General features: G+C 34.1%; 1 protein-coding gene across 3 annotated transcripts in view; it reads left to right on the top strand.

Moving 5' to 3' along the window:
* The first annotated feature begins 660 nt into the window (after positions 1-660).
* LOC149779486 (cation-dependent mannose-6-phosphate receptor-like) overlaps positions 661-25,352 on the top strand; it is a 40,104-nt gene continuing 15,412 nt past the window's right edge. The window contains exons 1-6 of one of the 3 annotated variants that reach the window (XM_089938633.1): positions 667-996; positions 5,558-5,744; positions 7,907-7,997; positions 12,807-12,943; positions 21,035-21,119; positions 24,671-24,747. In XM_089938633.1, coding sequence (XP_089794759.1) covers positions 7,995-7,997; positions 12,807-12,943; positions 21,035-21,119; positions 24,671-24,747 — 302 coding nt within the window. In that variant the 5' untranslated portion in view covers positions 667-996; positions 5,558-5,744; positions 7,907-7,994. Of the gene's footprint in view, positions 997-5,557; positions 5,745-7,906; positions 7,998-12,806; positions 12,944-21,034; positions 21,120-24,670; positions 24,748-25,352 lie in introns of all 3 variants that reach the window. The other 2 variants (XM_089938631.1, XM_089938630.1) reach the window with 2 other exon arrangements.

Below are 25,352 nucleotides of genomic sequence, written 5' to 3'. Positions count from 1 at the left end.
TCATGCGGCATGATGCCCCAGTGCTAGATATCACTATAATTTCCCGCACTTCAGACATCGTAGCTATGTTAAAAATCTAAATCACACACACACACACACACACACACACATAAACTTGTACTGGTGATTGTATACAGTTTTTTTTTACCTTCAGAATGAAAACGATGGTCAGTTGTAGTTATTATATTCAAACACAGTGATAACAAAAAAGAAAGCTATGTTGGAAATTGATACATAACAAATCATCCTCGCATATTTCATACTTGTAATTAAATAATATAAGGTTGAAAAAGCGTAGACATATTTTATTGTACGTTGAGGTACATACGAGGAATATAATCAAGTAAATCGGTTTCATCTAGCAAAACTAAATCTTAAAATTGTCACAGCTTTCATTCCCCTAGAAATGCAGGTATCGCGATATGAATATTAGTATCGGCATTGTTCAATACGCTAGAAATAATAGAACATGACTTTGCATCTGACGAAACAGTAAATGTTCGCTGACGGACTGGCCCATCTGATGAAGGCACATGGGACACGGAAGTTTAGATAGCATTACAAGGGAAAAGTCATCATGATGTTGGGTCGCCTGATCTTTGGGTATTTACGAATTTTTGACCCAGCCCGTCATGGACAATGTTCGCAGTGATGAGCTAAACTGCACATATAGTATTATCTTTAGTCCAATGTTTGATAAACACGGCCTTTGCCCGTTGTATGTAATCATACATGTATATCCTGGGTGTATTGCTACATACTCGTTAACACGTTACATTGATGAAAGTAATCATTAATACTGAGTCAGTGTTTTATGAAAATGCATGACAGTAGAATAATGTATATCGTCTCACATAGTCTGCTATTTCTTCTTATTTTTTGCCTATTCCGACCAGTAGTAGGAAAATGCAGCAAGACGGGACCTTGTTCGTGTCAAACAGAAGATGGCGGGAAATTAGACCTACATCCAATTTCTAAAACGGACGGCACACCGCAGTGAGTAGAACTTTCATCTTATGCAGATGGTGAAAAACATTCCTTTGTAACAAACATACGTGTATTCTACATGTACTTCTTTTGTTAGAAACAAAAATTGTACCTTTTATTTAGGATATAAATTGTAAATTTTACGTCCGTCACATGTAATCTCTCTCTCTCTCTCTCTCTCAATATCTTTAAAATTATATTTACTACTCATACAGAGCTGTCAACATTACCTCAGAATACATAATTTATGAGTATTGAGTAGTGATGATAGTGGTGCATATGGTACGGGCCCCTTTATAGTATGTAACAGGAAGGAAGTGAAACCAACATTTATGTAAAATCAACAAGCAATTTATTTATCTACAATACAAATTGAAACTTCAAAATACACTTAAATTTGTTTAGAATTATATTCCAAATAATGGTATATCACAAGTCCAAATATATAGAATGTTCCGAATGAATTCCATCAGTATTCAAATATAATGATACACCAAAATGATGCAGTCAAGAACGTCTTTGAATTGTTCACAACAAAATTCAAAGTAATAAATTAATTCAAAGTCAATGAGCACTTTAGAAATTCCAATGAATGTTTTAGATGTTTTATTCCTTTCAAATTATATTTGGGGCCCCGAGTGGCCGAGTGGTCTAAAGCGCTCTCAGTTACGAATCAATGCCATCTCACCTCTGTCTGCGTGGGTTCGAGTCTCGGATTGAGCCAATGTGGGTATGTGAGAAAGCTTGCCAGTAGCTTCTCGTGGGTCGGTGGTTCTTTCTGGTGTTTTCCCGGGTTCTTCCTCCACCATTAATACTGGCCGCCATGTATAGCCTATCATGTGCTGCAAAATGGCGTTAAACCCCACAACAACAACAACAACAACATCAAATTATATTACAACTGTAACCCCTGAGCAATGGATTCCGTGAGTCTGATATAAAACAGGAGTGAATTATTTGTTTAACAAACCCTATTTATACAAGTAATAACTTGATCAATAACCTGATATAATGTGAATATTTCCAAAGGAAAAACCTAGTCTAATTGTAAGCAAGACTGACCATTTTTTAGAACTTATAACCACGGACAAAGGTTGTCTATGTAAACAGTCTGCTTAAAACTTACAATCATGTACAAAAATTTTGCACACTATATAAATTAAACATGCATAACAGATTAATCTTACTAATGGATTACATTGTGAATATTAACTTTCAGAACGTACCTTTCTAGCTTAATATGTTGACCTTTAAGCGGTAATATTAAAACAATACATCCAAATGAAAACGACAAGCTCAACAGTAATTGAATACGACAGCCATACGAGACGTTAACGGTCAAGGCCGAATTTAAAGAGCATTTGTCTCCAAGGGATCGTTTTATTTTGTAAGAAAATATGCAATAAATGTGAGATTGCGTCGCAAATTAAAACTCAAACAATACAAAAAAAAAATCATTTAGTTTTTATTTTTCCATATGCTTTCCTTAATAGAAAGCAACAATTACTATCGACGACACGAGTACCTTTAATATTTATTACAAAACATATCGTTGTGGTAGTGATACTATAAGAAGGGACTGAGTTGCGTTTTATATCTTGTTATGTATATTCTTCGTTTCCATTGTTTGTTATTTATTTATTTTTAAATTGTTCTATTTCATTATGTGCTATTGAAATGTAACATTCTGCATGTTGGTCTTAACCTTGTCGAAAATCAAGTTTTTTCTTCTAATTGATCTGAGTTATCGAATTTTTTAATATTCTGTAAACAACTGATACATAGCAAACATATTCTTTATGTGTATGGGTTTAATATTATTATAATTATTAATATAAGTAAACATGTTTATTTGGGTCTGGGTCTAGGTTACTGGGATTCCCCTGGCGTACCTGACATTGTCCAGGTTATATATTAGTAACAAACTTTCTAATTATATCTAACCTTCTATTTTGTAATCATTAAGAAGTTTTTAGAAGGTTAATTTCCATTAGGTAATATATTTTTTTAGAAATTGATAATTGTGCCCTCAGGTCATGTGGGGGACTATATAATCTTATCGCGGTATAAAATATTCATTCGTGTTTTTACGTCCGAGCAGAATCATTTTATTCTTGTATACAATATTTAAGTTGGAATTATTTAAATTATTTTGTCTCTGATAATACAAAAGTTCTCTTATAAGATTCTTTGAAATAGAGACTTGAATTTATACTGCAATTTCCAATAAGGATTTCCTCTAGGATTGTATTATTGTGATCCAACAAAAGAGATTTGGAACATCAGCACCTTACAGGTACATCAACACTTTACAAGCCATCAAGGCACATGAACCCTTTCAGCGTTGGACTTAATTTGGATTTCCAGTAATGTTTATTCAGAACTTTTGTTATTAGGACTTGTGTCTGTAATTCTAAGATTTTTTCTGGGTATTTAATTCCCAATATCATAAGTCTTTTGTTTTTATTTTTACATAGTATTCAATTGAGAAATAAATTATTGGTTGAATTTTATAATGTTTGTTGCTCTTCACCTTTTTCTTTTACTTATGTTAAGAGCATAGACTCGTAACAGAAAATTGTGCGCTCGTCTGGGATACGAATTTGTCGAAAACATTTCAGGAAACTGTTTTTCAAATTTAAATTCACCTTGTTTTTGGAATTTCCTTTGACAAAGTTTTTTTGTTTTATATATACTCAATTTGGCCTTCCTAAATCTGTACAATCTGATCAAGGGTAAAATTTTATGTCCGGAATTTTTCAGCAAGTTAATAATAAGTTAGGTATCAGTATGTTAAAGGGGTATGCTGATAGAGATAGCCATGTTAATCACGCAATCAGTTTTGTTGCTACTGTCCCATACAGTGAGGAGTTAAGCGATGGAATGCAATCGGACTGTAATAACATTGAATCAACCAGTTTTCGGAATTCAGAAATTACTTGTAATCTGAACCAGAAACGTCCACATCTGCAGCAACAAGAAAACAATGAACTAACAGCCGTTATTTGAATATGAGCACATGTTTCCAGATTAATTCCTTCACGAACACATACAATCTACCATGATGTTGAAATTCTCGATTCCACACTTGTGAAACAGCATCCGTACAGGATGAACCCTCTCAAATATAAATGTTTGGAAAACGAAATTCAGTATTTGCTGGAGAATAGTTTCATATAACCGAGTAACGGTGACTGGATTTCACCATGTGTACTTGTTCCGAACACAGATAATACTTTCGGCATGTGCACTGACTATAATAAGGCGAACAGTGTGACTACAACAGGCCAAGGATCGATGACTGCATTGATAAAATTGGAAATGCAAAGTATGTCACCAAATTTGACCTTCTGAAAGGATTCTGGAAAATTTCACTGACGGAAAGAGCAAAAGTAAATGTCGGCATTTGTTACTCCAGATGGATTATATCAATATAAAGCGAAGCCGCTTGAGATGAAAGGTTCGCCTTGTACTTTTCAACGTTTGATGGACTTGATTACATCTGATGTAGATAATTGTAATGCTTACATCGATGATGTCATCCACTACAATGACAGCTCGAAAAATCACTCAGAGATAAGTCGGGAATTCTATTACAGACTCAAAAATGCAAATTTGACAACTACATTTATCCAAAGAGAGATTGGTCGTGTCTTAACATCAGAGCAGAATCAAGTTATTCTTGTGTACAGTATTTGACTTGGAATGATTTAAATTATTTCGTCTCTGGAAATACAAAATCACGCTGATAAGACTCTTGGAAATATAGGCTTCAATGTAGGCTGAAAGTTTACATAAGGATTTCATCTTGGATTGTATTATTGTGACCCAACAAAAAAATGTTGGCATATCAACACCTTACCAGCCATCACATACTTATCAACACTTTACGAGTTATCACAGGCCCATCACCACTTTCGTCGTTGGAGGAGGTAATTTGCATTTTCGCTAAAGTTTATTCAGAACATTTATTATTAGGATTTGTATCTATAATTCTAGAAATTAATTTGTTATTTGATTTGCAATACCGTAAGTTCGCTCCGGTGGCCTAGTGGTTAGAGCGTACTCCTTGAATGCAGTAGGTCGCGTGTTTGAACCCGGCCGAGTCGTACCAAAAAATGATAATCAGCATTAAGAGGTTAGTATTAGGACTGGATGGCCTGTTGTCAGGATAATGTAGCTGGGTGGGACATCATGCTACGTGTCTGAGGCATAATGTCTCAGTGCCCCCCCCCCCCCAGTGCCAGACATCAATATAAACTGTCAAAATGCAGATCTGGTAGCAATATGACTGAAAATGTTTTAAAGCTACATTAAAATCCATATCACACACACGCAATGCCGTAAGTTCTTTTTTTTCCATTTCCACTTCGTATTCTAGGGAAGTAAATTATTTGTTGAATTTTACAAAGCTTGTTCCTGTTCACTCTTTTCTGTTACTTATTTTAAGAGCATAGACTCGTGAAAATATAAAAGTTACCTTTTACCAAAATGTAAAATGCTTTTTCAAAACTTGTACTGGTTTCATTTTAGTCATTACTTAACGTTATTACTCTTGTGTTTTGAACAGCTCATTAGTTCCCATGTACAGACAGCGTGTCACATTAATCGGTTAACAGACTGCCCCAGACGCGCGGCTTGTTGTATCTGGAAGGATCTGTTAACCTTGATCACAATTCCCTCGGGACACGTTAACAGTCAGTACAGAATAGACCAGTCTGCTGATGATGCCATTTGTATGAGGACGAAAGCTTCAAGTTAGCTTTCTATATTTATTGTATATGTGATTTTAAAGTTAAGCACTATCAAATATAGGTTTCGCATTTACTTTCACATACAAAACTATTGTCTGAATCGTCATTACCATATTCTGATGAACAAGCTTTTGATCCAACATCCTATTTAAAAATACATAGTATAAAATGTAATAAATACTTTACTATTCCTTCTAAGCATGAATGGAGATATATCACTGTAAACAAATATTATGATATATAATTACTACACAGAAGATAAAACAGTAGATCATGGCAGTAAATAAACTACGCCGGAAATTAAAATTACAATATTAATAAATGAGAAAAGAATAGGGTGCTTTATATATGCAAGACAGCAACGGATTTAAGTAGAAAGGGATATCTATTCTAGACTAAATAAAATAATTTGGTCTTTTTATATATACTTTACCTGAGGTTTCAATACTTTATATTGATCTTTATCTGTCTATAAACTATGTATACCAAATTTTTGTATTGATTAAATCTATTTGAAGTTGACTGCAAAAACCCATTGATTGATAAAATTATCACTAATTATTGCATCCGTAGTTTGTTCCACATTATCATCGTTTTAAAAAGGTAAAAAATCGTCTAATTACCATTAACCAAATCATGTCATTTTATACTATTTAAATGGATATAAAAACAATTTGAAAAATAACTCAGTACGGTTGAAGAAAAATTTAAGTGAGAGAACCGGTGCGAAACAAGGCGATCGAAAAAAAAAAACGAAATAAGCGTAGTAAACAAGAATAAAGAAGTATAAAAGAACTGTAAATGAGAGAAAAGCAATAATGTTAAAACCATTGTCAGATTTATTAATATATGGAGTAACATCTCTAATTACAAAATTACATCCACTTTATAATATTAATGAAATACTTAGAGAGTTAAAAAAAAGATTATATTACATTAAACGGTATGGTTTGATCATTCAGTTTCGGAATACCTCTGCTGCATTGAGTGCAACTGAAATAACATTTAATTGCATATCTTTTAAAATAGCAACATAAAGAAACCAAAGCACATAAATCATGGAAACAGAAAAATGCTAAACAAATAGCATGCAAGAAGCGGAAAGGAGTGATAACAACGCATTGCTCTACACAAAAACAATAAATATGCAACTTTTTCAATTAATATACCAACAAAGCTGGATAAATCGCATTTTTGTTTTTAAATCCAGGAGGCATATTTCTTTATTACCTATGATACCTTATTACCTTTGAGACTATATACTTTATTGTGTTTCGTGTTGATCTCGTCAAACACTGAACTGATGACTTGTTGTTGTCTATTATTTTAGTGTTATAGTTTTAAAATACTGTTTATTTAGTGAATGAGTTAAACGCACTGACTATATCTTTTAACCAGAGACTTGGAAATTAAACAATTTTTTTTTGGTTTGTGTGATTAGGATTTGATCTGGAGGGTTGAACTATGAAAATACTGGGTTTGTTTTCAGTCGACGGGTCATGCAAACCGAATGAATGGAAGCTTATAACACCTAACCAGATGCCTATATCTTAAAATATTGTGGTCGCTTTGATGGTGTTGAGGTTCGGAGGTCATTTGTTTAAATTACTTTTTGTTTAAATTTTGTTGTGAAAGAGGTATTTGTGTTTTTTAGAACTGTCTCAATAAATGGATGAATTGTTGCTCTTGGCTTCGGTTAAAGTTTTAGGGTATAATTATAGAATACGTAAATGTTTGCGTTGATTCTACAGTCAGTTTTGAATGTTCATTTTCTCGTTCTACATTATAATGTTGTTATGTTGAATGCATTTAGTTTAATTTTCGCTTGGATTTATAATATATTTTAATTGGTGGAGACATTCTAGTTTTCTTGGTACAGGTTAGAGGGAATAAAATAGTGGGATACATGAACTCGAAACCGTTTGCCTCGGTTTGATTGGTAAGAATAGAATAAACTATAATCTCTATTTTAATAAGCTATAACCTTTATTATTTAAATTTATTTTTGACTAGTAATGTTTTGCATTTTTAGTTTGATATTTTCACTTGTTTTTATAAGACATATTTTAATTGGGGAAAAACCGTGACTCTGCGCTGGAATAAAATACATAACTTTTATTTACCGATAAAGTAAAACTGCGTTTAATCTCTTTGCTTTATTTCAGATTCTTAGATATTGATGACCAAAAAGGACGGGATAAGTTTTCTTGGAACCCATGCACGCCTTTTAATGAAGGGACGGCTGTTGGTGTGATGGTATGGAGAAATATAGGTTGAATATTGTAGCTAAGTCAAGATACCTATGACGTAAATAAATTTATCGTTTTTAAATTATATAGTTTTCTTTGAAAAATTCATTTTGACGGGTGATGGCGGGGGTGGGTAGAAGGTAAGGTATAAACTATTGAAATGTTTAAGAATATGTTATTTGTGGCCGATCTACGATTCATTAGACGCATTAAGCTTTAATAAAAAGGGAACGAGGTTGGCCGAGTTTCCTTTCAATGAAGAAGGTTGATAAAGTGTGGTATATCAGATATGCAATATATATACTATACGTATAATTTATTTTTACCTAATACGAATGAACATATTTTCATTTCCATCCGTATTAATATCGATAACAGGAAACTTTGTATTGGCAGAGGAAGGGAACTCTTCATTTCCCTCCTGACTATGTCCGCTACAAAATGAAGTTTGGCGGCTATACACAATTTTGCTTTGGAAATACTAAGTTGCTTCATATTTTAACGAGATTATATTTTCATTCATGCTGATATTAAAAATAAGAAGACTCTTACGACTTAAACACGAAATTTGGTCTACATAAAAAAGTGCGCTACAACATTACATATCTAGCGCTCCGAACAGAGAAAACATGACTATTCCATCATCGGCGAGTAATGAGTATATACCCAACGAACGACGAATCAACAAGACTTCTATGCAGCGACAAGATAGTTAGTAACTTTCACAACATACGTTGGAATATACAATGAACTTACATTTTGTATTTTAGCAGCAGGAAAAGTATTCCAAGCCGCAATTTATGAGACTTTAGAAGGACTGGTTGGTACTAAAACAATGAGTGGTAACATAAATGTTTATGGCACGATTAAAGAACAACACGACAAACGCCTGCGTGCATCACCAATGCTTGCATAACTCAATATAGCGCTTGACAAAACAAAATGTGAATTCATTAAAGATAATCTAGAATTCTTTGGACTCATATTCTCAGAGGAAAGAAGTTTAATTGGGGCTAACATGGTGAAGGCAATCTAAAGCGCACAGGCACCGAAAAAAAGTAGCAGATTTGTTGAGTTTTCTTTGAATGACAAACATCGTATACAAGCTCGTAAATGACTTCTAAACCATCATTGAGCCAATGAGAAAACTCAATGAAAAGGATACAAAATATCATTGCGAAGCTATTCGCAGAATGCATTGAACAAACTAAAGGAAAGCTTGACAAGCGAGTCTGTCATGGCATACTCTCGTGCAAACAAACCAAGAAAGCTAATTACAAATACCAGCCTTGTGGCAAAATAATAGAGGTTATGCACATAAAAGCAAACTAATACTGAACAATGTTATTCACAGATAGAGGAAAAACGTTCTAGGGGTTGTTTGAGCCTGTGACCGCTTCTGTTATATCTCAACAGTCATATATTGAGACTTTTCACTCACTATCCACCAGCCCCTTCCTGAAGCAACTTTCAACAACCTCAAGGTAAAAACAGCCATCAAGAATTTAAAGATTGAAAGGTTCTACTAAAACCTTAGGACTATGATGTTCAGTACAGAAAAGTAGCTGATAACCCAGTTGAGAACATATCAAGGTACCCATCAATGGAATTCGCATTTAATTTCATACGAGTCTAAGATAGTTTAGGAATGTATCTTCTTCTCAGCACAAATTGCCAACCGATGGAAGACATTTCTTAAAAATTTTATTCGGATTTCCATCACTGAAGTGTTACTGCCTGTGTTTCTACAAGGAACTGTAGACCACAGCGCAATACAGGATAAAGCATACGTAATCGCCTTCAATCTTGGATTCTTCGTCGGGACTCGAACTTGAAATCATTAGAACATTTTGTTATTATGGCTTCAAACATTTTATTCGTAGATTATTCTTGGATTATATTTGGATTTGATTCTTAAAACCGTATGTTCATATTTTTTAATTTGTTTTACATTATTTGTCCAGGGAAATAAACTATTTGTTATATTGTTCAAAGCTTGTTGTTTTCACTCTTTCTTGTGTTACTGTTAATTCAATCCTAAACGCGTAACATAAGAATATGTGTTGTGGACATTCTCCACTTCCAAGCGTAAGTTAGCATCGTTATTTCCCCCTATAATTGCTCTCTCTCTCTCTCTCTCTCTCTCTAAATATATATATATATATATATATATATATATATATATATATATATATATATATATATATATATATATATATATATATGCATATATATATATATATATATATATATATATATATATATATATATATATATATATATATATATATATATATATATAATAATAATAATAATAATAATAATGAGGACTTTGTATAGCGCCTAATCTTTAGAAGCTCTAAGAGCTTTACAACATTAGACAACACCTATAAGATAAGAAACATAATAATATTATTACAAAAACAAACAACACGAAATAAAAAACATGCTGAGAATATTTCAGGTAGGAAACATTATTAGATGTTTAAGTTTGTTCTTGCAGTCGAAATACGTGAGTTTTGAGAGCCCTCTTGAATGTGATCACTGTGTCTTTGCGTCTAAGTTCGGTGGGCAATTCATTTCACATTGCTGGGCCCTGGTATGCAAAAGAACGCTGTCCATATGACTTTGTTTTCATACTTGGAATAATGAGTATACGATTGTCAGAAGAGGAGCGTAAGTATCTTGCTGGTGTGTACACATGGATGAGGTCAGATAGGTACGTTGGTTGGACTAGAGTCCGACAGTGAAATGGAGCACAGAGAACAAATTTCGTGTTTGATTCTGGATCGAATGGATAGCCAGTGTAGGGTACAGAGTAGCGGGGAGGTGTGCTCTGATCGTGGTACTCTAAGTATGATCCAAGCAGCTGTGTTTTGAACTTTTCGAAGTTTCTGGAGTAGATATTGAGATGAACCTGACAGAATTGAGCTAAAATAGTCCAGTCTTGAAAGTACTAATGAACACACAAGTGTTTTAGTGGCATCAACTGAAAGATATTTGCGAATTGAGCTGATGCGTCTCAGCTCAAGATATGCAGCCTTGCATATGTTCATGACATGTTGGTGCAACGTGAGAGTACTGTCCAGAGTAACACCTAGGTTTCGTACTGATTGTGTGAATTTAATGTTGGCATTGCTGATATTTATTGTTTGAGGTAAAGAATGTGAATGAGAAAGTCTTTGTGTTGTGATCAGAATGGCCGCAGTTTTATCATCTGCAGCTTGTTAAAAGTCATCCATGATTTCACATCAGAAATGGACCTCTCTACACCTTGGATGGTAGCATCAACTTCAGTTGGGTGGCTAGATTTGTATATTTGGGTGTCATCGGCGTACAATTGGTGAGACACTGGATGATGATCTATGACACTTGAGAGCGACTGACTGTACAGAATGAAGAGAACAGGTCCAAGAACAGACCCATGTGGAACACCACAACATAGATCAGCTGGGCTGGAGTGTATTCCATTTGCAGATACAATTTGTGTCCTGTTGACCAAGTAGGACTTGAACTACAGTAAGGCTGTATCATGAATGCCAAATATATGCTGGAGACGGTGAAGTAATATATCATGGTCTATTGTGTCAAATGCTGCAGACAAATCAAGGAGGGTGAATACTGTAATCTTTCCGCTATCCAAAGCAGAGAGAAGTCATTAACTACTTTTAGAAGAGTTGTTTCAGTACTGTGGCAAGGGCGATATGCAGATTGTACATTGCTAAAAAGACTATTTGAATTTAGATGAGATACAAGCTGGGATAGAACAACCTTTTCTAAGATTTTTGAAATGAATGGGAGATTAGAAACTGGGCGGTAGTTCTTTACATCGTTATGGTCTAGTGTTGGTTTCTTCAGCAGAGGCTTTACAATGGCAGTTTTGAAAAATGATGGGAATTCCCCAGATGAGAGAGAGGTATTAATAACATCAGTTAGTGAAGACAATACTGGATCTAAGCACTCAAGCAGCAGTGATGTTGGAATTGGATCAAGTTCACATAGCTTTGGTGCACTCTTCATCACGATTGTACGTACGAAATCCATAGAGACAGGTTCAAATGCTACTAATGGTTGCCGCTCAAATTCTGTATTCCAACTGTATGGTGACGACGAGTCAATTGAAATTGTGGTGTCAAGCTTATCTCTAATGGTTTGTACTTCGTCACGGAAGAAATTTACAAACTTGTCGACTGGGGAGAAGGCAGTTGTAAGTGGTGTTGATTTGTTCCTTGACATTAGCTTGCTAGCAATCTCGAAGAGCTCTTTGCAGCTGGAACTTTCCATGATCTTAGTAGTGTAGTGGGCTGATTTCGCTGCATGGACTATATTTGTGACATTCTTCTTAGCGGCTTCATAGATTTGCTTATGAATAGTGAGTTTGGTGGAAAGCCAAAGCCTCTCAGCTTTACGGCGGTCTCTTTTAGCAGTGCGAAGCTGGTCCCTAACACTGCTATACCATGGAGAACACTTTTGAATTGATACTCTGCACTTGGTAGCTTTGGCATGTTTGTCAAGTAATGAACGCAGACAGTTATCGAGTTGTTCTGCGGTAGGAGGTAAGCAAGTTGTTAGGTTAGCTTGGATGTCGTGCATTTAGTTTGGTTCTATTTATCATACTGAGGTTTCTCTTAGTAGCAGATAAAGGTGGAGGGTTAGGGACTGATGCGGTAAGATGGCATATAATGCAAAGGTGATCTATATATATATATATATATATATATATATATATATATATATATATATATATATATATATATATATATATAATTGCCACAAAATCTTATTAAATGACGACATTTGTTTCCATTATGTCCAGGTGGTTCAAGCTAGATTCGCAGTCCCACGTGCATTTTACTATAACCTGGGTACACAGGACAGTGCCAACTTCTATGATACCAGTACAGGTTTGGTTCTTCAATACAGCGCTGACGCCTTAAAGGAAAATACGCTCCGGTAATTTTTGCATTTTGCACGTATGTTTATCCATCCTGTCGTGTCCGTTGATGTGTGTTTAATTTCCTAGATTGATAAAGGATATATTTAGTTTGGGACAAAAATGTGATTGGTTAAAGAGTGACGAAACCAGGAGCTAAAATACATGATTTGTTTTACCGCACGGAGAAATGTATCATGTATGAACGCAGGAAATGATAAGTCTCTTTCAATTATATACCAGACGTGATACTGAACCAAAGCTTCGAAGATTAAACGCACTCTTCTGCGCCCACCTCCGACCCTTTTTTCGTAAATTCATATCATATATAATCGTACATAAACTTACCATCAAACTGTCATCAACTTAAGGTAGCAACTGGTCTGTGATGATATAATCCAGCGAAGTTAATTACAGCTTTGACTTTTTCTAAACTATCTCACCCTATCTGATCACAAAGCAAGTCCAATTCAACAGTGAAGCACTAAAGTGTTCCATGCCTGAAAAGCAATTTAATTTTCATCTATTTATTTTAGCTCTAAAATTTCTCATTTTCCTTGCCGCAAAAATAACGTCTACCTCCACATAAGTAGAACTTGATGATAAGGGAACATGGGAGCATCCGATGTTCAAACGGGTAAAACGTTTCTGTTGACAAGTATAATTTATCATTTTGCCGCTATGCTGAAATTTATAAGATGTAATATTAAAAAATTAGTTCATAGGTTTCATATGTTGAGTCTGGATGGATGGAAATGTAACCTGTGATATGTAGGTCTGTCTGGCGGGAGATGCAACATGCAGTCTGTCTGCCTCAAACTGAAATGAATAACATGATGGTTTAATATTAAAGCTACATTTTCTATTTACCAAGCCTTTTGGAGTGGCCAACATTTACTAACACACAGTGTAAGATGTACAAAATGCTATATAAAAGAGTAATAGGATGGGTCTGTCTGAGTGGAAATGTAAGAGGTTAGGTCTGTATGGTCTTTTGCGGAAATATAAGATTCTCTCTAAATATTGCTATTTATTACCGACAGTTAGTTTGCCAAAAACGTCAGTAAGATGAAGATTGCGAAATTGGATTTTTTGGGGGGTTATTGTTAAGGCTTATTATGTAGCATTACAACGGATTTGTGGACATTGTTGCCTATATGTGCATGACTGCTCACTGGATAAATCCTGTGTGGGAACTGGAATCAGCTATTTTGCAGATAAGGGAGACTCCAGAACGACAAACTGGGAAAAATAGCAGTGTTCGTCTGAGTGATTGTGCCAATGAGTGGAACATTCCGGTGAACAAAATAGCTGCAACAGTCAATGACAATGGATCAAATACTAGTTGAACCATGGACTTGCTGGATGACTGGTCAGACCAACGTTGCCACGCTCATACGTTGCAATTGGCAAACGTGTAAGCCATAGCCAGAATTATTAGTGCTGCCAGAAGAATAGTTGCACATTTTAAACGCAGTACAGTTGCAGCTGAGTGTTTGAGTGTAAAGCAGAAAGCGCTACAAAATAATGCCACCGCTTCAGTTTCGGAAGTTATCATAGATTGTTCCACAAAGTGGAATTCGATTCTGGATATGTTGGAACGCCTCGTGAAATTACGGTGGGCGATCGGTGCAGTTCTGTCTGACCCACATGTAACAGTCCGTAGCATCGTTTCTACTTTTGAAATGACGGACGAAAACTGATCATCGGCTGAAGCTCTCATACCTATACTAAAGCCGTTCAACCATTATATATATATAATTCTGTTGATATTGTTTTCTTTGTGTTGTTATATTTTATACTCATTGTAGATAAATTTAATAATATTGTGTAGATTTTGTATGAAAAATTACTCCGGCATGTTTATCATGGCGAAATGTTTCAAAGATTGTTTGATGCGTAAAGTATTTTGAATGGATTTATGAGCGTATCTAATGTGTGAGTTATTTTACCCGAAATATGGAGTGTTTGTAGCGTGTACGTAAACGATTAAATACTATTTCTCTTCAATGCATCATAAGTAATCTTCAAAGAAGCTCAAAAGATGTTTTTTGATTTTATATACGGATCTGAAGCGTCCTGATATATCAATCGACTTAGGGATTGTATTGGAAGAACAACAATGTAAACTCGGTCAAGCTTATGACAAAACGTATGCAAAGTCATATTATGATAAAGCCTAAAGTGTTCCGGTTCAAGTACAAGTTTATGATATTTCGTGGTATTGACACATAGTCTTGCAAACATTCATTGGACACCGTATGCGGCCAACCACTCGTGGATAAGTTTCGGAGTATATTTGCACGTGTCATTCAGGAATCGTATATTAATCTCACTATTGACTTGACCAGAACTTCCAGGGGAAAACATTGCTGTGACCTGTGACGGAAATGTGATAATTATGATAAATACATACAATGCCCCAAAAAAAACAGAGAAAACTGCCAACGATATCATAGTAGAGTTTGGAGAGCGACGCGGTTACATGGATGTAAATTCGTAACATACTTCAAGAGAAGACCTCAAAGAGCGTCTTGAATAAAGGTTTGCTGCTCTTTTCAAACACAAGCATCAATCCGCAACCAGAATGCGTCTCCATATTAAATTCTTTCTCTGGTAAGAGTTATTGGAATTATCATAGAGGTATGAGTGGTAGTTTATTTTATATAAGAGATGGGTAGGTTAGTTATCGGGGAATAAGGGTTTCATTTTGTTTATAATGGATTTAATTCTTGTTGTTGTCCGCTTTTTTCAAACCTACCTTGTGTGGTTAGTAGATACGTAATTGTTGGTCAGCCCAAACGACGTGCGAAACAGTCACACCAACACTCCTTTTAGGAAAAGTTAACATATATCAGTCCATGCTAGGGCATGCAGATTTGTAACATGGTTTCAACAACACACAATGAGTAAATCAAGGTCACAGTCAGAGGTAGGACAGTTTCAAGTCATTTAGGCTGACAATCTCGTGATTGATTTAAGAACCAAATTTTGGACACGAGAATGTAGCAAATAACACTTGTTTTCAGAAAGTGATGAATGACAATTTGTCTTGACATTGGATTATCATTTTGCAAACCCATACCTGGTCGACAGTACGGCTGATAAATCGATCTTCTTCCTAACTGATAAAAAAATCCAATCTGGCAAGCTTCACATTGGATATTTTTGGCGAACATGCTGTCTGTACAATACATTGCAATTTGAAGTGAGAATCTTAAATTTTCCTTATAGACCAGGACGACCTAACCTGTTACATTTCCATCATGTTACACTTTATATAGCCTTCTTTTACAAACCTATGTTGTCAGTAAGTGAGTGAATGTTGGTCATTACAAAAGGCATGTTAAATAGTAGGTGTAGCTTTAACATTAAATCTCGTGTTATGTGGCAGAAAAAGCCACCATCTTAAACTTAAGATGTAATACTCTTTTCAGTTGGAGGCTATATACCTGCATGTTAAATTTCCCGCCAGACAGACACCTTTGTCACATTTTTACATTTCCATTCAGACAGACTCATTATCTGAAATCTATGAACCAAATTTTAACATAAGATCTTGCCCCTATTAATTTCAGCATGGCGGCCTAAAGTTAAATTCGTTTTGCTACAAGAATCTTTTTATCCTTTTTAGCTTTACCCCCTTTCGGTTTTCGCTGCCATGCATATAAAATCAAGAGTCAGATACAATTATGATGTTTGCGTTTGTGGGATTTCACGCCATATTTAAACACATAATAGGCTATACATAGCAGCCACAAAATTTGGCGGATGAAGACTCCGTTAAGATTCTGGGAAGAACCACCGACCGACGGGACGCTACTGGCAAGCTTTCTCACATACCTACGATGGTCTAGCCGAGACTCGAATTTACACGGACAGAGGCGAGATGTGTGAATGATCTGTAAAGGCGAGTTAGTTAGACCACTTGCTAGCGTGTGTCCCCTCTTGGTATTATGAGAAATGTTGTAGTTTCACAAGTGAACATGTAAGGATACAATTTTTACATCAGAAAATACAGGAATGAAGAATAATTATGGTAAATATTTTGCCAACAACTGTATCTATTACAAAATAAAAATATGATACATTGGTTTGTCATGTATTTTACGCACGTATAATAACTATCATTGATGTCACAAGTTACATGAGGACATCTTAGAAAGTAAAGTGGAATATCAAAAACATCCGAGTATACTCGAAGGACATTTCGTTGGATCTTACCGGGTAATCTCTCCATGTATATCCTATTAGTTGCTAAAACAATGGCGTTAAAACCCACCAAATCATATCACATCCACTCGCCCAGACCAGCCTGTGTGGGACTGTCTCAAGGTGTCCCTTGGAAAGGCGCTTGCCAAGCAAACTATTGTAGTTAAAAGTGCCCTTAAATCCCATCACTTACCTTTTGCACTTCAAGTGTCTTTTCCAATATAATGTACATCTTCAGTATATAAAAAATTTATATAGAAACATGGAAAGATTAATCAGTAAAATTTCTCTAATATATATATATATATATATATATATATATATATATATATATATATATATATATATATATATATATATATATATATATATATATATATATATATATATTTTACAATTTAATTTATGGTATTAAAATTGATGTCCCATGTTTCATTATTAAAATTGTTACGAGTCTATGCTGTTTTTATTTATAAGTAACATAATTTTATAAGTATATTTATAAGTAACAGAAAAGAACCGAAGAAAACAAGCTTTGTAAAATTTAACAAATAATATTTTTGCCAAGAATACAAAGTGAAAAATGAGAAAAAAGAACTTATGGTATTGCGAATTAAGTCCCAAAATAATCCAAGAATCACAGACGCAATTCTTAATAATTTAAAATCCTGAATAAAACTGAGTTGAAGTCCAGAATAAACCCAAAAACTAAACACGATGACTTTTTTTGTTATAGCTCCTAGTTTGCTGATGTGCCAACAGTCTTTTGTTGAATCAAAGTAATATAATTCCAGATTTGAATTCCGTATAAATTCTATTGAATGTTTTATCCACTAATTTTATCGGAGCATTTTTGTATTTCAAGAGAAAATAACTTTAATTCAGTAATTTGAACAAAAACGATTCCAGCCCAAAACTACTAGTCACAACATATAATATACAACTTGTAGGTGCTAGATGTTAAAGCACGAATGACATAATCCTATCAGTTACAATGTATATAGTTCGTTATTTGACCTCAGGTCACAATTAACACTACATGATGGAAAACCTCCTTTTTTAATGATCCTGACGTTAATAGAACAAAAACCTGGAGTATGTATAATTCACGTAGGACCCGAAAAACATATTTATTTATTCTATTAATAATGATAATATTGATTTTTAACCCATACATAAACTGTTTACAATGAATAAAAAATGCACTTTTGCAATTTAGTTAGCAGATTCAAGCACAGTATTCATCAAGTACTATTATTGCTTCTTACTCTGTATATAGGTCATCCTTCTTTTGTACTCATTTTTGAAAATCTGAATAATTATCTAAGTAGAATCCAGCTAAATATGGTGCTCTTAGAAACGGAAGAAAAAACCATGAAAAAAGTTAAAATTTTATTGGAAATATTTTGCCACGAGTGCCTCTAGCCACGTGCTATTGTTGTTCAAAATACTGCACACTTATACGAATATGTTAATTATGGTAATGGAGTACCTGTCGACCCTAAGTAAACAAGTTCTACGCATGAGTAAAAAGGAAACGTAAAACCATTTGATATTACTATTGTAGTAGCACATTTAATCGATTGATGTCATATGAAAAAAAGCAATAAGTAAATATATTTTATACAGATAACTTAGCTTTCATCAGTTCTAATTTGGAATAAGTTCTATGGTTGGCGGCAGTATGATACATCATAATATTGGGTACAGACTACATTACAGTTCTAAATCTTGGAAATAAATATTTGTTCTTTCGTGGAAATTTGGCAAGTGTTGCTGTTACTAGTTCAGTGATATGCTAAATGGTAATCTTGTGGAATAGCTCGTGGGCTGATGAATGAACGACTCCGATTTGTAAGTGAATGCATTTTCATATGCTTACAATGTTTGATTGAACTCGAACAGATGTTTGGAGGTGTTTGACAAAGTTTGAAGAACGCAGGTCTGACAGAGCACATTTCTGGCTGTTGCCGTATTAGCGGTAGTTCTTGAGAATTACTTTTTTTTAGTCAGTGATGTGTATCGCCTGTCCGCATGAAAAAGTTTTCTATCATAGTTTGTTTCACACAGCATTGCGAATTTTACCCAATCCATAGTTTTGAAACGTTCAGGTCATCGCCATTAAATGTAGCTAATATTACCTAATTCATTTCACACGAAGTATTAAAAACTAATTACATACTTTTAGCTACACTAAATGACGATTACCTGAAACTTTACTAAGTTAGGCCTAGATATATTACACAACCGACCATGCTGTGTGCAAAAAAAATATAGTTTCTTGCATAATGCCAAATAGTTCGACTTCTTGTGCGTGTGTATATCTGTCTCCCTCAAAATTGTTTTGTGTCCTGTGTTCTTTTATGTATATTGGATTTAATTTATTTCTGTTTTAATTGTTTATAAGTTTTACAATCTTTCTTTTTTAAAATTTCATTTTATGTCAAAATAATCTAGTATTATAGTAACTCATATTTTTTCCAGAAAATAGCTTGACCGTGACTGTTCATTTTTGTAAACATAAAGCTGATTTAATTGTTTGTAAGTTATAAAATCTTTCTATTTTTTAATTTCATTATATGTCAAAATAATGTAGTTCAGTTTACGAGGAACTCATATTTTGTCCAGAAAATGCTTTGACCGTGACTGTTCATTTTTGTAAACATAAGGCTGACCTGCTTCCCTACCTTAATTCAAAATTAGTAACAACCACGTGAACAAGTTATCTTTAGTTTATTTTTATTGTCAGAATCATAGGTTTGAGATCGAGGCTGTGTTGGATACCTGACCCTAGACTTGTAAATAGTTTTAGTGAAGTAAACAGCTTTTATTCTCGGAGTACAATGATTGCTTGTTATCAAGGACATACAGGGGCTATGTGATTTTTTTTTGCATGTGTAAAGATGATCACGTGACTCTTATCTGGGTATCTGTTTTGGGTAAAATTTGAGTTTTAAGTAATCGTTTTAGAGGAATAATCTCAGTTGGGCTTCTAAACACTGAGACGTAAAGGTGTTTCTTTTGTTGTGTCATTGTTGAATTACAGTTTAGTGTTTATTCACATTATTTGGATTCAAAAGGGTTAATTCGTTTCTCTGGAAATATTTTTAAGCGCTCATACATAATTTTTGAACAAAGACCTTTCTTGAAAATTTTATTTGGATTTCCGAAACCTGAGGATTATTTATTGTGTTTCTACAAGGAACTGTAGACAACAACATTGAACAGGATACAGCATACGTCATCGCCTTCCATCTTGGAGTCTTCGTCGGCACTCGAACTTGAAATCATTAGACCATTTCAATAACAGTACTTCTAAAGTTGTATTCGTGATTTGTTCTTGGATTAATTTTTGGATTTGATGCTTAAAACCTTAAGTTCTTATTTTTTCATTTTTACAGTATTTTTCCAGGGAAATAAATTATTTGTTAGATTTTTCAAAGCTCGTTGTATTCACTTTTTCTTGTGTTACTGTGTATTTGAGCCTAAACACGTAACATAAACGTTCTAAAGGTTGGAGAAACCTTAAGTTGCTATATGGGTGTTTTTTAATATTTTGTTATATATCTTTTGTTATTGCTGTTGTTTGATTTGATAACAACTCTTTCAGGTACAACAGCAAACAGCAAGAGTTTCTTCTTTTTAAATGTAGTTCTTAGGTCGTGGACACCATGACTGACCGAGACGACCGTCTGAGAAAAGAAAAGTAAGGTTAAAAAACCAGAGAGATTTCTCTCTATCTTGTGTGAGCAAAGTCTGCACTTTTGTATTGTGTGGGTCTTTTGTAATTTATGCTGTAAACATTGCTTTTTTATCAGTACTTCAGTTGCCTCGGCAGTAAAAATGACACACTCATGTCGCCTTGCTGTAAAATCACCAAACCAAACTCTTTTTTTCAGCACATCAATCTTCACACTGATCTGTGATGAGAGTCAAGAAGGAACACTAACTGCATTGGGGGAGAGAGGGGAGCAGGCAATTTATGTAAATCTCGGATTTAAGAATTTGATATTTTGCTACGATTTTAAATAATCATGTGTTCAAAAATACGAATTTGTAAATTTGTTGTCCGGTGGCGAAAAAAACCCCAATTCTTTCTTTAAATCTCAATCCGCCTTGATCATGTTTTTTGTATGAACGAACAACAACTTGTAATACCTTTATTTCAATGACTTTTATTTAGCAACTATACATATTTCTGACAATTCTCGGATGCATATTCAAAGACTAAACATTGAAAATAAGAGGTTAATTACGAAATTTTAATTAAAATATTTGCACGCAGAAATCATAAAATGTAAGCGTTAGGTTAATATGTATTTAGAATGATTTTGCACAGTTTTCCTATCTTTTGGCATCCCAATACGCTATGGTAAGAAAATTGGAAGCACTGAAGTCAAAATCAAATATATCATTACTGATTTTATTGTATTCACAAGTTTGTGTTGATGGAAAGGAAAATAGGTACATACATCTATACATACCCAGGCAAATGCATGAAATCTTTGATCTGACATTCCAAGGACAGCTCAATTTGTGGAAACATTCTTTATCTACTTAATCTACTATTTTATAATTTCATTAGTCGTTTTCAGTTCTTTCATCCTTTGTTAATATTTTTTAATTTGATTAGTAGCGGTGGTAATAGTAGCAGTTGTGATATTATCAATACTAATACTACCCAGTAAGTGCTAAATATAGTTTGTATGTCATTATCTTATTATATTACATAGTAATATCGCGATTAAATCCTGAGTTGTTTCCCTTTCTTTTGTAAACGTGTAGTGTAAATTTTCCATATTGTTCGTGCTGCAAATGATTCAGAATAACTGAATGCCCCTGACCTGACATCGATGTTAAAGATCATCTTCCCCATATTAGTCCCTTAAACAAAGCGCTTCTTCTAACTTGTATTACGTCTTTGTATTAAATGAACTACAGTATTTAATCTTTTACCTCTCTTCATCACTGGGATTACTTCTACTAGTCAGACTCTGTCCGCAATTTGAAATAGAATGGTTAGTCATTCCAAGGATTTGTTCTTCTTTAAACTATGCAACTCCCTAGGAGCCAAATAGCATACGGGACATTATCCAGTCTGAGCCAGGCGATTGTTCAGACATGCTGTATTATTCCTTGCATAGTTCAATCGACAGTTATGACACTAAAAGACCATCAACTTTTGGCAAATATTTTAAGCAGTTATAAGTTACAGGATGTAAATACAATACGAAAATAGATACGGATATCCAATTTAAACACGAAAAATAATAGTAAATCAATCCGGTTTTCTGCCTTCCTATTCTAAACGTGGTCTTGAATAATACCTTACTTGTTTAATGACGAATGATGCTATATAAGATACTATATAAACAGTTGTCTAAAACTTGACTAGTTTGCCTCATACCAGCACCAGCGTTGTATTAATTTGCATGGTACCTCCTTTTTTATACATTTAAATTGTTGGGTTTAGATGACTCTAAATATTTAGCCATTAGCAGCAAATTATTGTAAATAGCTCTTAATACCATTGCATTAAAAATTATCACCATTGATTAGAAATCCTCTTCGATTCGGGTGTTTGGCCCAACATGTGTAAGATCCAGTCTTGGACAAGAAAAATTCAGGGCCGCAGAAAACGAGAACATTATTCATTTTTTATTGAAACATATATACTTGTGATAATATCTAATTATCTAATTTTAGTACTCCGTAAAAATCAACTTTTCGCCCGATGAATTGTTTCAGCAATACCTCACTTGACAAAGTTAAAGATAACATTTATAGAAGAACGGACAGCTTTGCTCACTGTTATTTGCAGTATATCGATATCACGTGCTTTTATTTCGAACTGTTCGACATTTCTACATTAATTGGATAGCAGTTACTAAATCCTAGTGGAGTACATAGGAGAATCATTCATAATTCTTCTCTGATGTGTCCTGTAGATGTGATAACCAGTGAAGAATATTTTACTTGCATTTGATAGAAAGCAACGCTGAAGTCGAAACAGAAAATATTATTTTACTTTAAACTTATGTCCCTTAGGCTTTGCCAACAGGCGTGATTCGGCCACTTCGCTTGAATAAACATGTAATTCAATGTTTCAAATGCATTAATTTGTCGAAAATGCAACATCTAATTTGTATATAGTGTACACGTTAGTGCCTAAGTTTAATAAAACGGTCTTGGCGTATCTGAATTCGTAAATAATGCATTTAATTTAATAAAGATCTAGAAAAATGAAGGAAATATTGTAAGAACTCAATTGGCATAGTTATGTCAATATATCTTCTCGCACAAATGTTAGCAAACAGTGCAGCCAGAAAATAAACGTAGTGATGCAGCATAAGGATTACGATGTCACTACGACACTAACGTCTCAAGGCTTGACCACCGTAACTTCACAAGGATTTGCAACCATCCCTTCACAAGGCATGACCATCATGACTTCACAAGACTTGGTAACCATATCTTCAGATGACCTTACCCTGCATTCTCGAAATTATTGTAAGCACAAAACTCAATTTCAAGCTCACAAACCTCCAAAATCAGAATTAATATATATATATATATATATATATATATATATATATATATATATATATATATATATATATATATATATATATATATAGTTTACAAAATGAGGAATATATATATATAGTTTACAAAATGAGGAAGTCTATGTGTATGACCCAAGCTAAGACAATTATATGGTTCCGATATATTGTTATTTAATGTGACATACTTCAAAGTTTTAATACTATGGGCTTTCAACCGAGAATCGTTCTTAGATGTATTGACTTACCTGGCTCGACTTCTACCATTAGTGCATTATTATTTACTTGAGTATATCAATTAAGGTCTAGAATAAATGATGAAATATAAATCTGACTTAGCTTTGACTAATAATATCTCCTGAAGAATGCTACTGATATTTTACACTTCCAGTGGAAAAAGACGGTAGTGTATTGCCTGTTGCTGTAAAACTTGTCCTGTAACAAGGGCATGTATACGTTGTTTTAAACGTGTCACTGTCAAACAGCCACCGTATAAGTGTTACACGTTCACGTGTTGCTATATTGGTCAATGCAAATGTAACAAATTATCAAATTCGTGATATTGAAATAGAAAAAGCTTGTATTAAGAGCACAATGTAATTAGCTTTAGCGAAAAGGTAGAAAGTAGATTCTAATATCGGCTGGACAGTCACATTTCACCTTGGAATATAATGGATGGTTATGCGCCGATGTAAAGACCATCTTTCAGTAATACTGCGTATTTCAAAATTGCCTTTCTCAAAAATGCCAACAATTTCAACCTGAACCTCTCAATAGATCGCTGTTAAGCGGTCCTGAACTCCGATCACATTCGGTTCTGACTACGGCCAATAGTTATGTCCTCTTAGTACGGTTGTGATCAGCGAGTTTAGAAAGAACTCAGGTCCCTAATCGAACAGGACACGTGTCCCTAGCGAGTCCATGTAAAGAAATATATGTCACTTGATTGATATGCCTTATTTTAAATTGTAGGATTTCGAATTAAGAAGTAAATATGCCTGCATACAAAGAGGCTCTAGTATTTCTGCTGGAACTGTCCTGTGTATCGTGTGAGTAAATTATTATGTATACTTCGTATTCGGTCTCTTTACTGTCTGTCCTGTTACCATTAGTTCAGTTGGAATATCTCTCTCTCTCTCTCTCTCTCTCTCTCTCTCTCTCTCTCTCTCTCTCTCTCTCTCTCTCTATATATATATATATATATATATATATATATATATATATATATATATATATATATATATATATATATATATATATATATATATATATATATATATATTAGACAGACTAGAAATAACAACGGAGGCAGTTTTAATTTTGTATTGAATTTCTTTCTTTCTTTACTATAGCTGAATCTCTTTAGTCTATAATTCCAAAAGTTTACAATTGCTACACTGGTAACTATGATTTCCAATGCAGCAAGACATTCACTTATCTGTCAAATGATACAGTGGTAATTCTACTTTCCAATACAGCAAGACACTCACGTACCTGTCATTATTACAATGGCAACTCTACTTTCCAGTACAGCAGGTCATTCACTTACTTATTGATTGCCACATTGATAACTCAGTTTTCATATATGGCAGGCCAATTCCTTAATTCTCAATAGCTAAACTGGTATCTCTACCTTTCTAAAAGCAGGCAACTT

This window comes from Sinohyriopsis cumingii, chromosome 17 (genome assembly GCF_028554795.1).
Source record: "Sinohyriopsis cumingii isolate HCF-2022 chromosome 17, ASM2855479v2, whole genome shotgun sequence".
Taxonomy (NCBI): Eukaryota; Metazoa; Mollusca; class Bivalvia; order Unionida; family Unionidae; genus Sinohyriopsis; species Sinohyriopsis cumingii.
Note: the sequence above shows the minus strand (reverse complement) of the source record. Positions and strands in the feature narration are given on the sequence as shown.